Source organism: Pan troglodytes, chromosome 6 (assembly GCF_028858775.2).
Source record: "Pan troglodytes isolate AG18354 chromosome 6, NHGRI_mPanTro3-v2.0_pri, whole genome shotgun sequence".
In the NCBI taxonomy this organism is placed as follows: domain Eukaryota; kingdom Metazoa; phylum Chordata; class Mammalia; order Primates; family Hominidae; genus Pan; species Pan troglodytes.
Window position 1 is genome coordinate 133,024,126 of NC_072404.2, and position 15,037 is coordinate 133,039,162.

General features: G+C 38.4%; 1 protein-coding gene across 1 annotated transcript in view; it reads left to right on the forward strand.

Annotated features, from left to right (window-relative positions):
• Window positions 1-15,037, forward strand: part of CFTR (CF transmembrane conductance regulator) — a 183,074-nt gene that overhangs the window by 162,682 nt on the left and 5,355 nt on the right. The window contains 1 exon segment of the mRNA NM_001079917.1: window positions 4,567-4,656. Within this exon segment, the coding sequence (NP_001073386.1) occupies window positions 4,567-4,656 (90 nt within the window).

Consider the following 15,037-nt stretch of genomic DNA (forward strand, 5'->3'; position numbering starts at 1 on the left):
TATATTACATCCAGTCACCACACCAGCCAAACTGCTTTATTGTTTTTTGTTTGACATCCAATGCTAAAGCATAATGCCTGTTGCAGTGAAATATACATGAGCAACCCTGAGAACTCAATATAGCCTCACGTGTTGCCACTGAGTTGAGTTGAGGAGTCAAGCTGTAGCAAAAAGGTTTGTCACCGGGTGAGTAATGGTGCTCTTATTTTTCTCTGGGTCTCAAGAAGTGCTCTTTATGACATATATGGCATTAAATAAATATCAGATATTTGCACATCCTAACTTTCCTATTGGTGAAGTTTCTTAAAAGAGAGATAAAGGGCCATTGTGTGATTGATAGTTTCAGGTATATTTTTTGCTGCACAGTCAGTCCGAGTGTACCACATTGGGCAAACCACGTAACTTCTCAGGGCCTTGACTGTTTCATTTGTAAACCAGAGAAAAGGACTTGGGTGACCTCCAAAGACCTTTCAAATTTGGAGATGAGTTTGTGGAAAGTTCAAACAGTTTAGAAAACAGAACTAAGACACCCACTGGCACCCCTGGAAGCAAGAGAGTGCCAGGTACTATTTGTAATACAGGAATGAAATACCTAATTGTATGAAATTGAATTCTAACTGAACCAGTTTGTTCAGTTAAATTTTTTTTTTCAATTAGAGTGCTTACTTCAGTATCTAACACTAGACAGTAAACTGTAGACAAAAGACCTACAGAATTTCTGAATGGTATCAAATTCACCACACTTAAAACTTTGGGATGTCTAATTTCAACCAACAGCTTTCTTTCTTCATAATGTTGAATATATGTGTATCTATTTTAGCTAAATTTAATATATATCAATATACTTTGATAGATATTTTATATAAACTATTAGACTATAGTATTATGAGTAAAAGACCCACCATTTCCCAAGCAATTATAAAGAACGATCAAAATTTTAATGGGTTGTTAGTATTATTTCTTTAAAGATTGTGATACTGATAAATATTTGGCCACATTTTAATAGAATTATACATGGGGTGTGTGTGTGTGTGTGTGTGTATATGTGTGTGTGTATATATATATGGCAGTAGAGATATATATATCTACACACATCTAGATATATATATACATGTATATCGATATATACACACATATCTGTGTGTATATATACATATGTATATATACATACATACATATGTACATATACATACATACATATATCTGTACATATATATATATAGTGTGTGTGTATATATATATATATTTTTTTTTTTTCTGAGCCAAAACAAAATACTAGGTTGTAATAGCTGTTCTTTCAGAAGGAAGAAAAACAACATGTGCTGAACTCTGAGTTTGATGTTTTTGTATTTTACTTCCTATTTTCATATCAGTCCATTTATTTATTCAGGAAGAATTTATTGAGCATATATTATGAACACAGCTTTTGCTAAGGACAGGGTATGCAGCAGTTATGGCCTAGTAGGAGAGATGGATGTTAAAAACAAAATGCTCACAAATGCACATATAATCTTAATACTCACTGTAAGCTATGAAAGCAGAGTGTGAGTATTATGAGACCATATGTTGGGAGATTTTATTTGGTATTGAGGATCAGGAAAGATACCGCTGAGGAAGTGATATTTAATTTGAAACCTAAAGAAAGCAGTTGGCCATGGGAAGAAGGTAGGGAATGAGATTCCCAAGCAAGAGGAATCCAATGTGTGAAGAAGCTGAGGGAGTGAAAGAAAGCTAGTGTGGTGGCAGGAAGAAAGAGAAGAGAATGGAGAAGGGCACTAAATGAGTCAGAGAAGTAGGAGGGGCTAAACCATGTAGGGTCGTGTAGGCCATCTTAAAGGCCTGAGTGTAGTGGAAAACCTTTGAAGGTTTGTTAAAAGGTCAATGAAATGTTCTAATTTCTGTTGTAGTGAATTGCTTTGATTGCTGAATGCGAATGGATGGGTAGAGATGCAAGAGTGAAAGGGAAGAAATCAATTAGGAGGCTCTTGCCCTGCTCCAGATAGGACTGATAATTAATTTTATTTGGGAAGATCAGGGAGAAAGATAAGTCATGAATGACTCCCAAGTTTCTGGATTGAGGAAATGAAGGTACCATACACTGAGATGGGAAAGCCTAGGGGTAGAGTAGCTTTGAGAAGAAAGGTAGCATTTCCCCATTTCATAAAACATGGAAGAACAAAGAGGCTGGGTTCCTGTTTGTAGACATACCTTCCAGGCCAGAACTGCATTACTACAACATCTTTGCAAGCCACATTGCCTTTCATAACTCTGTGTCAGTGTTGATGCCGTAACATCTTTGGCCTTCCCCCTACCATCCTCCCGCAGTCCTCCATGATAATGCCATTATTCCGTTTCAAATTGTGTGCTTCCATTGGATGTGTGAGTCTCCTTGAAAGTTATAATGAGGCTGTAGCCCATATGAAACGCTTCGACTCAGGTCCTGCATAGGAAGAGGAAGCTAATCTCTCCAGGAACTGAGCCTGTGGCTAGAGGGATGGATAATTGTTTAAATAAAGAATATGCTGCTGAGTACTGATGGGCTCTTTATGTACCCATTAGGCTGCTGCTGCCCAACCTTTAATCTTTCCTGAGCTTTAAATAGGAAGGAAAAAATGGTCCACAAAGGATTTGAGCCATTTTGCTGTGGTGATGAGGAGCACAGGTTTAGAGACAAACACTCCTGTGTTTGAATTCCAGCTCCTACTGTCTCCTAGCTAAGTGACCTTGGACAAGTCACTCACCTTCTCCAACCTGCTGTTTCTTCATGTACGTAATAGGATTTACCTCATGAGGTTGACATGAAGATTGAAAGAGATAACATATAGAATGAGCCTGTCCCAGGACATGGTTCATGATAAGTCTGCCATAAATGGGAGATATGTGTCCCATCCTTTTGGAGGAGATAACTGTTCTGTAGCAGGTAATATATTGTTTGATACTTTGTTAACCCTTACAATTATCATTTCCTGTTCTTCTCAATAATGCTAGAAACCTTTTATTTAAAGAACCACAATATAAAATGAAAAATATATTTAAAAAAGCAAATGGAAAAATTCTATTGGCAAGGCTTTTTAACTTTATATACTAAATAAATCCAATTGCTTAAATAATGAACTGACTCAAGTTCTCAGCACTGCTTCTTGTTTAATTCTCTTTAGTTTTTCAGAATTCTCCAATAATGACCTTTGTCTACTCTCTTCAGTTTATTCAGAAATTACTTTTATTTACATAGAAGTTTGGAGGTGGATACACAAACATATCCCTCACATATCTTATGATCCTATGAGTCATATGCTCATCTCTTATATTCCCTCTGTAAAGCAATGTAGGTACCTTTCAGGAAGGTGATTTTGATGTAGGTTGAGAAATATCAGCATGGAGGTCCTAGCTGACCTCTCTAGAGAGTTTCTGAGACATTTGACAACAACTTTTTCTTTAAGTCATCAGTTATGCCCCGGGGTATGAAATTTCTAACATGATCCTCAGTAAACTTGGCTGCCTTGCTGAGGATACTCTCCATCTGCCTGAGAGACACAGACACCATTAATTGGGAATTGACTTGACTTGTGTGGTTCCTTGTGGACCAGATGGCCACTAAATAGTCTCATTTCAAGGCAATTGGTAAAAACTACACTTCAAGAAATTTCATTCTTAATTCCCTTTAGTGGATGTTATTAACCAAAGGCAAAAGAAAAAAGGGTAAAAAAAAATTCTAAATGTTAATATCAAAAATATTATTTTCAATTCACCCCAGGCACAGAGAACTAAGTATTATTATTGCTATTGCACCGACATTCCCCAATGAGACAGTGATTTTCTTTTAAGACATTTTAAAATAATATAGGCAGAATTAAGTAGACGGTGATCTGGTAAGTAGATGTTTCAGGGTAACAGCTGTGCAATGCTCCATGCAGGGAATTAGATTGTCATTTTGTTCCTTACCAGGAACATGCATTCAGTTAAACAATTATTTGACTTCTGCTCTTCCACTGATTTCTAAGTTGAGGCTCTCTCTTGTGCCTGTCTGATCAGATAAGTAGAGTTGTGCCTTGGTTTATAGATGAGATAAATGTGTATTTGAATAAGCATAAGTTAAAGAAATTTCAAAATCCCTTAGGAAGCAGGCTTATCAGAGGAATCCAGGGAAATACATTAACAAACTAGGAATTTGTTCTAACAGGTTAATTATAACTCATAAACTTACTGGGTTTTTCTACTTTTTACTTTTATATTACATTTGCTTATAATAAGGAATATTGCTAGGAATAAAATTTTTTAATATTCTACAATTAACAATTATCTCAATTTCTTTATTCTAAAGACATTGGGATTAGAAAAATGTTCACAAGGGACTCCAAATATTGCTGTAGTATTTGTTTCTTAAAAGAATGATACAAAGCAGACATGATAAAATATTAAAATTTGAGAGAACTTGATGGTAAGTACATGGGTGTTTCTTATTTTAAAATAATTTTTCTACTTGAAATGTTTTACAATACAATAAGGGAAAAATAAAAAGATATTTAGGTTATTCATACTTTCTTCTTCTTTTCTTTTTTGCTATAGAAAGTATTTATCTTTTCTGGAACATTTAGAAAAAACTTGGATCCCTATGAACAGTGGAGTGATCAAGAAATATGGAAAGTTGCAGATGAGGTAAGGCTGCTAACTGAAATGATTTTGAAAGGGGTAACTCATACCAACACAAATGGCTGATATAGCTGACATCATTCTACACACTTTGTGTGCATGTATGTGTGTGCACAACTTTAAAATGGAGTACCCTAACATACCTGGAGCAACAGGTACTTTTGACTGGACCTACCCCTAACTGAAATGATTTTGAAAGAGGTAACTCATACCAACACAAATGGTTGATATGGCTAAGATCATTCTACACACTTTGTGTGCATGTATTTCTGTGCACAACTTCAAAATGGAGTACCCTAAAATACCTGGCGCGACAAGTACTTTTGACTGAGCCTACTTCTCTCCTCACTGGTATGGCTCCAACCATCAGGCCCTATCTTGGTCCATTTAGGCTGCTAAAATAAAATACCAAAGACTGAGCTGCTTATAAGCAATCTTTGGAGGCTGAGAAGTCAAAGATCAAGGTGCCAGCAGGTTTGCTGTCTCGTGAGAGCATACTTCCTGGTTCATTGATGGTGCTTTCTTGCTGTGTCCTCACATAATGGAAAGGGCAAGACCTCTCTGGTGTCTCTTTTACAATGGCACTAATCCCATCATGAGGGCTTTGTTCTCATGACCTAATCACCTCCCACATGTCCTACATTCTAATACTATCACCTTGGGGGTTAGGATTTTAACATATGAATTTGAGGAGGTGGGGGGGGACACAAATATTTAGACCATAGCATTTCACTCCTGACCTCCAAAGTTCATGTCTTCTTCACATGCAAAATACATTCATTCCATCCCAATAGCCCCCAAAGTCTTAACTTGTTCCAGCATCAACTTACAAGGCTAAAGTCCAAGGTTTCATCTAAATATCAGCTAAATCAGCACAAACAGCTAAGTTAGGTAGAGTGGGACTTAAGGTGTGATTCCTCTTTAGGCAGATTGCTCTCCAAGTATGAAACTGTGAAATCAAACCTATTATGTACTTTCAAAATAAAATGGTGAAACAGGCACAGGCTAGACAGTCCCATTTCAAAAAAGAGAAATAGAAAAGAAAAAAGGAGTGACAGGTCTCTATAAGTCTAACACTTTAAGGCTTGAGAATAATTTCCTTTGCTTTGCCTCCAGGCTCACTGGGGTGGTGTCTTACCTCTGGACACACCGGGGTGGAGGCTCTATCCTCATGGATTTGAGTGTCTCATTCTTTGTGGCAGGTCTGTGCTCCAATCCCACACCTATGGCTCCCTGAGTGTGCAATTGCATGCCTGGTGGTTCTACTGGTCTGGGATTGCATAGGTGGCCCAGCCTTCATAGCTCCACTGGGCATTGCCCTAATGTGGGCTCTATGTGGTGACCTCACCCCTGGGCCTCTACCTGGGTCCTGTGACTCTCTGGGTTCTTGAAATCTAGGTGGAGGCAGCCATCCCCCTACAGTTTTGCTGAGTGTAATGCATGAGTGCTGGGGTCTGCTAGAGCTATACCTAGGGTGGTGGAGATGTATGGCAATGGAGTATGGGGAGCTGATATGGTTTGAGTGTGTCCCCACCCAAATCTTGTCTTGAATTATAATCTCCATAATCTCCATGTGTTGAGGGAGAGACCTGGTGAGAGGTGACTGGATCATGGGCATGGTTTTCCTATGCTGTTCATGTGATAGTGAGTGAGTTCTCACGAGATCCAATGGTTTCATAAGGCAGTTTTCCCTGCTCTTGCACCCTCTTTCTTGCCTGTCACCATGTAAGACATAACTCCTTCCCTTCCGCAATGATTGTAAGTTTCCTGAGGCCTTCCCAGCCATGTGGAACTGTGAGTCAATTAAACCTCTTTTCTTTATAAATTACCCAGTCTCTTTACAGCAGTGTGAAAATGTGCTAATACAGGAGCAAAGACTGCAGTGTGAGGTGGCAATGTGAAGTCTGCAATGTGAGGTGGCACGGGGCAGTTGTAGCCCCTCCTTTGAAATCTTTCTTCCCTACCCCAGGCCTCTGCACTCTGAACTATGATGGGAAAGGCAGCTTGGAAGATCTCCAAATGGCTTTGGAGTCATTCTTCCATTGTCTTGGAATATAAATTCTGGCTTCTGTTTAGGTGGCTGACTAATATCCCCACTGTCTGAATGCATAGCACCTAGTTTCTGTTGAGATGGCTAGTCCATAGTAATTTACTTATCAAATTTGGCCACACCCTTTGTATTCTCTCCTGAGCAGGCTTTCTCATCTTTCACAATATGGATAGGCTGAGAATTTTCCAAATTTTGAAGTTCTGCTTCCCTTTTGATCAATAATTCCATTTTAAAGTCATTTCTCATCTTGAATTTTACTATGAGCAGTCAAGAGTAACTAAGCTGCTCCTTCAACTTTGCTTGGATATTTCCTCAGTTAAACATTCAATTTCATTGCTTTCAAGTTCTGCCTTCCACAAAACACTAGGACACAAACAGCTCAGCCAAGTTCTTTGACATTTTACAAGAAGGATAGCTTTTCCTCCATTGTCCAATAACATGTTCCTCATTTCCATCTGAAAACCCATCAGATTGGCCTTTACCGTCCATATTTCTGGGAACATTCAGCTCATGACCACTTAGGTATTCGGTAAGAAGATAGTAGCTTTCTCTACAGCTCTCCTCCTCTCTGGAGCCCTCACCAGAATGGCCTTTAATTGTCCATTCACAGCAATGTAGGCTTTTTCTAGCATGTACCTGAAAACTCTTCCAGCCTCTACTCATTACCTGGTTCCAAAGCTGCTTCCACATTGAGTATTTGTTACAGCAGTACCCAGATCCCAGTACCAATATTCTGTCTTAGTCCATTGGGGCTACTACAACAAAATACCATAGACCAGATGTCTTAGAAACAACAGTAAAATTTATTTTTCACAGTTGTGGAGGCTGGGAAGTTCAAAATCTGGTGCCAGCTGATTTTGTGTCTGGTGAAGGCCTGCTTCCTCACAGATGGCTGTGTTCTCACTGTGTTGTTACATGGCAGAAGAGTGGGCAGGCTAGCTCTCTGGGATGTCTTTTATAAGGGCACTAATCCAAATCATGGGTTTAGGGTAGAGCCCTCATGACCTAAATCACCTCCCAAAGGCCCCACCTCCTAATACCAGCATCTTTGAAGTTAGGATTTCAACATATGACTTTGGCAGGGGGACAGAAGCTTTCAGTTTATAGCAAACCCCATAGGTAGCACTACTTCGTCCTTTCCTAATCAATTTGCGTCAATGAAACATGAATTAGAAGAGACCTAGGCGACTCTACTATACTGGGATTATTCCCAGTATAAAGTATCATCTCTCCACACCTTCTCATCTACTCCCTATCTGAGTTCTGAAGCTCTCCACTACAAGAAGGAGGCTTTGGTTTGACTTGATATACTTCTCTGGGAAACAGGTTTAGCACAAAACAGTGATGCTCATTCTAGAACACCTGCAAATGACAATAGTTTTCTTTCGAAGTCGCCAGGAATCGTCTGCCTTTGGGTATGTGGCTGTGAGCACTGCCGGGCAAAATGCCATATGACCTAGATGAGGCATATGCCATCCTTCGAAGCCATTAGGACATTATATAGGAAATATATTAACTAAAATGGAATAAAATTTTCTAAACAACACCTTATGTTTATCCAACAGGTGGTTCATTATACTTGAGGGCATTATACAAAGGAATTTGGTGGGGAGGAGAGCTGGAGAAATTCTCGAAATTCTGGATTTCTTTAACAGAATACTCTAGCTATAAACTTATAATTTTAAAAAATAAGCATTATATTAAAGAAAAGGGAACATAAATTATTTTGTTTTATTAAACTTAAGTCCAAAGGTCTGGATTGTGGCAAAATAGGATCAGGGGACCTAAAATGTTGAGCCTCAAAGGTCTTTTTAGAGAACAACTGTATTCCACTATTAGCACTTTTGGTCCTTTTAGCCCAATTTCTGTTTATGCCAAATGTTCTTCCCTTTTCTGCCTCCCTTCACAGTGGACCCTGCCAGGAGCTTTGAAATGCCTGTGAGTGTTAAACACTTAACCGTTGAGTGCCCAACCTTAACATGCCCCTAATAAAATGTACTTAGATTAACCGTTTTCATTATCAAAGTTTCCTTATTACCCAACAAACACAGGCGCTTTAAAGAAAACATTAACTAAATTGCAAGTGACACATTTTAAGATCTTTGATATGACTTCAGAGAATGCACTATAGTAACACAATGCAATGGGAGGGAAACTTGGGAGGGAAGACATTAGCCTTTATAAAATCTGCAAGTATTGCCAAATCAAAATAAAATTTACAGGAAAGCAGGATCATAAATATAATCTAAAATCTTAGAACCTGTGGTTATGATTTTAAATACTAATACAATGCAAAATTTTTACCTGTTTAGGTTTTTATTTCATCAGTTCATATTTAGGTATATACTTTTACTGTTCTCCTTTTTTATAATTTACCATTCGCAAAGATGATGATGTTAGTCTAACTTTAATGTCATGAGTGCTTTGAGTAGTAGTGCTAAGTTTTTGTTGAGTAGTAGTGTGCTTTTTTGATTAGTAGTGATAGGTTTTTGATGAGTAAGCCTGCTAGCAGCATACAAACAAACAAGCAAGTATCAGCCTAGAGAAGCAGAAAAGGCATTTGGGTTTCAAAGTCACAAGGCCTAGACTTTAGTCTAATACAGCTGATAATATAATTTGTCCAAACAGGACATTTTTGGGTGTGTCAAACACTAAACTGGACAGGACATTATGACAAAAGTGCAAAGCAGGACTTTCCGGGGCAAACCAGGATGTATGTCATCTCACTGAGTCCTCTCTTTGTCCTTGCCATGACTAGTATCTCTAGAGGTAAATGAAGAGAGTAATGACAAATAGCCAGACACCTGAATCTTATCCCAACAGCACCTCCTACATAATTCCCCATTATCCCAAATGGAAATTAAAAATATATACAGTGATAATTCCAGGCCAAGAAATGCTTTATTTCTAGCTTGGACTTGGCTTCCAAGTCCAGTGTAGAATCTTATCCTTGCTGATCTGGACTGTATCTCATGAAGCCATGACTTGTACCTAGTTACTAGCTGGAAGGCTTAGAACAAAAGCTGGTCCAGAGAGCCTCCTTTTTCCTTATTTCCTGGGTCCACACCTTTACCATGGCAGTCTGCCTATCATTTGATGGAGGAATTTAAAGCAAGTCCAAGGGAAGGAAAGAGAGTTTCTAAAATCTAGAACTTGGATAGTTTAATTTACCCATCCCAAAACAGCTTAGGCCCAGACAGCTTCTCTCCAAGATTGGTGCCAAACTGAAATTACCAGCTGTGTAGACCAAAGAGAATTTCAAAAGAAACTGAATCCCAAGAGAAAAAAAAAAAAGACTTCTGGCATTGTGGCCCAATAAATTGGTAGGATTGTTGTGACTTTTCAAGTTTACATGTAAAATGGGCCCAGCGCAGTGCCTGGCAAATATGGGTACTAAGTAAAAGTAACTATAATCATGTTTTTTTAATCTGGACTTCACTTGGTCATCCTTTAAATGGTGTCCGACAGAATCCTAGTTCTTGTCTCACTTTACTTAGTTTCCCTGGGAAATTTAATGTGTCCTTTTGGCTTTAATTAATATCTCTATTTTGATGACCTCCATTATCTGCCTATTCCCAGAGCTTTCCACCTGATATCTCAGCACATGAAAAGCACCTTATGTCAATAAGTGAGTTCCTTCCCTGCCCCACCACATACCTGTCCTGTGTTCCTAATTCCACTGAATGGCATCCCACCCTCCAGTTTCCCAAGGCCAAGACCTGGGACTCATCTTTCACTCTCAAGTTCCTCCACGGGTACCCACATGTCACATCCTGTCAATGCTGTCCCTGGGGAGTATCTGAAATATATTCACTTTTCTTCATTTCCACCTGACACCACTATTAACCCTTGCACAAATTTCTGAGGTTCCTGGCTCATTTCCCTCATTGACCCCCAATAGTTCATTCTGCTCTTTGCAGCTCTGGTGATCTTTCCAAACCCCACATCTGATCACTTGTTTCTTCCCTTCATATGGCTCCTTAATGCCTTCTGGACTAAGTCCACACTGCTTAAGGTGGCTTACCAGGTCCTTCATGATTTTGTCTTTGTTTGGCTTTCTACACTCACTGCCCAACTTCCCCTTACTTCCCATGATTCAGTTATACTGAATTTCTTTGGTTCTCTAAAGCACATGTGCTTTCTGTTCTGCAGAGGCTTTTTTGTTCACTTGCTGTTCTCTACCTGGGAAACTCCCCCAGCCCTTCACTGCCTCCTTCTACCATCTTTCAGGCCTCTCCTTACACATCACTTCTTTCCAAAAATCTGCCTTGACACTCCAGGTCTCGGTTTCCTAGGTGTACCCTATAACTCCACCCCTTTCATAGCATTTCTCACTCTGGCTGGAGATTTACTTTTTAACTTGTCCATGTCCCCCACTGGAGTGGAAGTTCCTGGAGGTCAGGGATTATATCCTATTAATTGTTGTATTTCCAGTGCCTAGAGTAGTCTTGCATACATGGATGGTATTCAATAAATATTGGCTGAATGAATAAGGAGTTCTTTCATTTCATATGTAATAGATCATGGAAATAGCCTTGTGATTGATACACAGCAGGTATTACCATCCTCACTTTAGAATGAGGACTCAGAGCCTTGAGATGTCTGAGGGCCTTGACTGGGACAGCTGGCAGATGCAGAAGCAGAGCTGCATCACCCCTGTGGGCTATCTCAGGGTTGTCCGTAATCTAAGTACAATGTCTGTTGATTTTGGACTGAAGGCTTTTTGGGTAATTGTTTGCTTTTTCAATACTTATAAAATAGTTTCCATCCTTACTCATTGATAGTAAGGTTAGTTATTTTAGAAAACAAGCTAAATAGCAGAAATAGTGGCCTTTTAAGTTGAAAATTTACCCTGAAAAATCTACAGAGTAGCAAACAGAGTATCAAAAGGAGTTGACTGTATCTATTTTTATAACTGCCACTTATGGATTATTCAGTAAAACCACAATTCACTTTTATGATTTTTTTTCATGTTTCTCTGTCACAAGAGCAAACTCCTGCTCCATAATAACATTCCAGAATACGGCAATAGCAAAAGTCAACATTTTGAATCCTTTACAAACTCTTAGACATTTTTTTTTTTTAGTTTAACGTGTTACAAAACAAAATTTCTTCTTTTTTCACAGCAGTTTGGGAAGTACATACTATTTATTAGCTCATCAGCCTGAAGCTGGCAAATTCTTTTTCCTAAAGTTCTTTATATCTACAAACTGTTGATGTTTTCATTTATTTATTTTTAATGCTAGGTTGTAATGAAAATCATTAGAAAACTTTAGATTCTAGTAATTTTGAAGTCTTCTTAGTTTGGACAGGACTGAGCTAAAGTTTGTACTTTTTTTAATTTATTGAAAAATGGTTTCTAATGATAGTATTAACAAGATTATATTGGGGGCAGGACGCAGTGGCTCACACTTGTAATCCTAGCACTTTGGGAGGCCGAGGCGGTTGGATCACCTGAGGTCAAGAGTTCGAGACCAGCCTGGCCAACATGTAGAAATCCCCTCTCCACTAAAATACAAAAATTAGCTGGGCATGGTGGCAGGCACTGTAATCCCAGCTACTTGGGAGGCTGAGGCAGGAGAATTGTTTGAACCTGGGAGTCGGAGGTTGCAGTGAGCCTAGATTGCACCACTGCACTCCAGCCTGGGCAATAGAGCAAGATTCTGTCTCAAAAAGGAAGAAAGAAAGATTATATTGGGAATATATATGTGTGTGTGTGTGTGTATATATATATATACACACACATATATATACATATATCTACATATTTAAAGGACAAAGGATTCTGCTGCCACAGATCACTAAATCAGATGATCTCTAGCAATTTCCTGTTTGTTTGTTTTTTGCCCATAGTGCTTATCTCTTTGAACAGTAATTTTCCACTTACTATTTTTCTCCCCTTTTGGACCATAATTTCCTTTAAGGCAGAGCCTCCTGTTACTCATCTTTGAATCTGGGGTCTGTCAGAGTACCTAGAATTTAATAAACTCTCATTAAGAGCCAGTTGAAAGAATATATGACTAAGCAGTCATTTACATCCAAAAGATCCGTAGGAGAATTCTTATCAGCACATGTGATTGGTAACAATAACTTTGTACTTTTCAAAAACAATTACTAATCTATCTTGCTTTCCATTATCTCACCAAAACCTATTAGCATGTCTGGCAGAAAATAGATACTTAATAAATTTCTTAAATATTTACTGACTTCAATTTTAAGTTTTATTAACTATGTTGACATTTCTCTAATGAAGATGATTCTAAAAAGCTTTTTACTATACTTCACAGTGAATAAAACAGTGAGATAGGAATATTGCAAAATGTCCCCTGTGTTGGTCAGTCTTAGTGTCATTCATTTTAAAAATTCTGTTCTCTAAATATTGACAGTTATATATAAATTTATGTAATTGTTTACTTCTAATAAAGAATTTCATCTGGGGAAAAACATACTTTGCTCAGCTCTTTGCCACAAGTGCAAAGTCTAAGACAGTCAAATAGCTTTCCTAGTACGGCCTTAGGAACTTAGTATATGACTGGTGTGAATCTAGAGGGAGCATACTGCATTCTGACCAAAATCTCCACCCTGTTACTATGGCCATCACTAACTTCGCAGTATTGCAGTACTTCCTGCTAGCTTAGTTCCCAAGGCAACTTGTGAAGGAAAATTTTTACAAAGCTGTTGTCACACAAAGGTAGTGTTTCAGTTCCTGAGCCCATGTCCTTGGAGTTGCCCAGGCTCCAATAATACTAATAATTACTGTACATTAGGTACTTACCATGTGCCATATTCTGTGGGAGCCGCTTTCCACAAATTATCTCTGGTAATCCTTGTAACAACCCTTTGACATCAATATTATTATTTTCTCCATTTTTTTACATATGAGATAAATGAGACTTAAAATAATGCGCCTGATATCATCAGCAAATGAGCTGAGGAGGGCAGATTCAAAGCTGATTGTGTTTGACTCTAGAGCTGCAGTCTTAAGCCAGACCTTTTCTTGCTGGTTAATTTTACTGGAAAAAAAAAAAAAACCCTCAAATACTGCTGATTGATCTAAAGTACTAACATTTCTATCAGTGTTAGGGAAATTTTAATTTTATAATTTGATTTTGTGAGAAATTTATAGCATCTTGAATACTCACATGCAAAGTGATATGTCTTAGATAACATTTTACAATGGCAGAGCTTAAGCCAGTGCTCAGTCATTCATTCATCCTCAAGTTTTGATTCATTTATCATTCATCAAAACTCTGTTTTGTTTGGCCACCCACATTCTAGGAGCTCAGTACCTGTTTGATAAATGAATGAATTGTTGAGGTTGACAGTTACCCAGGACTGGCATTAGGAACACAGAGCTGAAGAGCACATTTTTACCCTCAAGAAGCTTACAGTCTAACAAGGGAACTTGCACAAATACTACTATCACTAGGTGCCTGGTTGAATGGCTTAAGAGATGATCAGGGATATTCAGAAGGATATGTCAGGTTCAGCAATGGCATCACTTGAGAGCATCAAGGTGTTCAGGGAACTACAAGATGTTTGGTTCTGCTGGGAATAAGAGTGAAGGGGGCTCCATTTGGATGCCTCATACACCAGGTGAGAGATCTTAGATTTTATTCCACCAGGAGGAGAACTACCATAGGATTTAAAACAGAAATGATATGGTCAAACCTACATCTTAGGAAGATCCCTGGGGTGTTTGTATGGTGGACTTGCAATTTGACTAACTGAGATTTGTAGGATGATGCTTAAGAGATGATGATGACCCAGACTGGGGTCACTATAATAGAGTTGGTAAGGAGGAGAATGATTTAAAAAGTAGTTGGAAGAATTCTAGGGATGGAGATAAACATTTGAAAATTATTAACTTATAGGTGGTCATCAATACCCTGAAAATGACTGGGATCTCAGAGGAGAGTCTGGAGAGTTGGAAATGACAAAGACTAATATTCAAGGGGGCAGGAACAGGGAGAGTTGTTCACACATGACAATAGGAAGAAATGGCCATAGAGTGTGTGGTTTCTCTTAAGCCAAGGAATAGATGTTTTAAGAAAGAAAAATTCTTGTGGTAGGAAGCAGTAGAGACGACAGATACACATTAATTTCTTGAGATTTCTAGATGACTAAATGGGCAGATGTTGAATGATAGCTAAAGGAGAACCCAGAAACAAGGGAGGGATTTTGTTTTTGTTTTTTAAAAAAGATAGACCATAGCAACTTCATAGACTGAAACAATAAAAAAGTTGAAGGCACAAAGAAAGACACAGGTCCTCTAACTCCCTGCCCAGTGCCCTTTATTCATATTCTCAGCACTTGTATTTCTAAGTTTTATGTTTG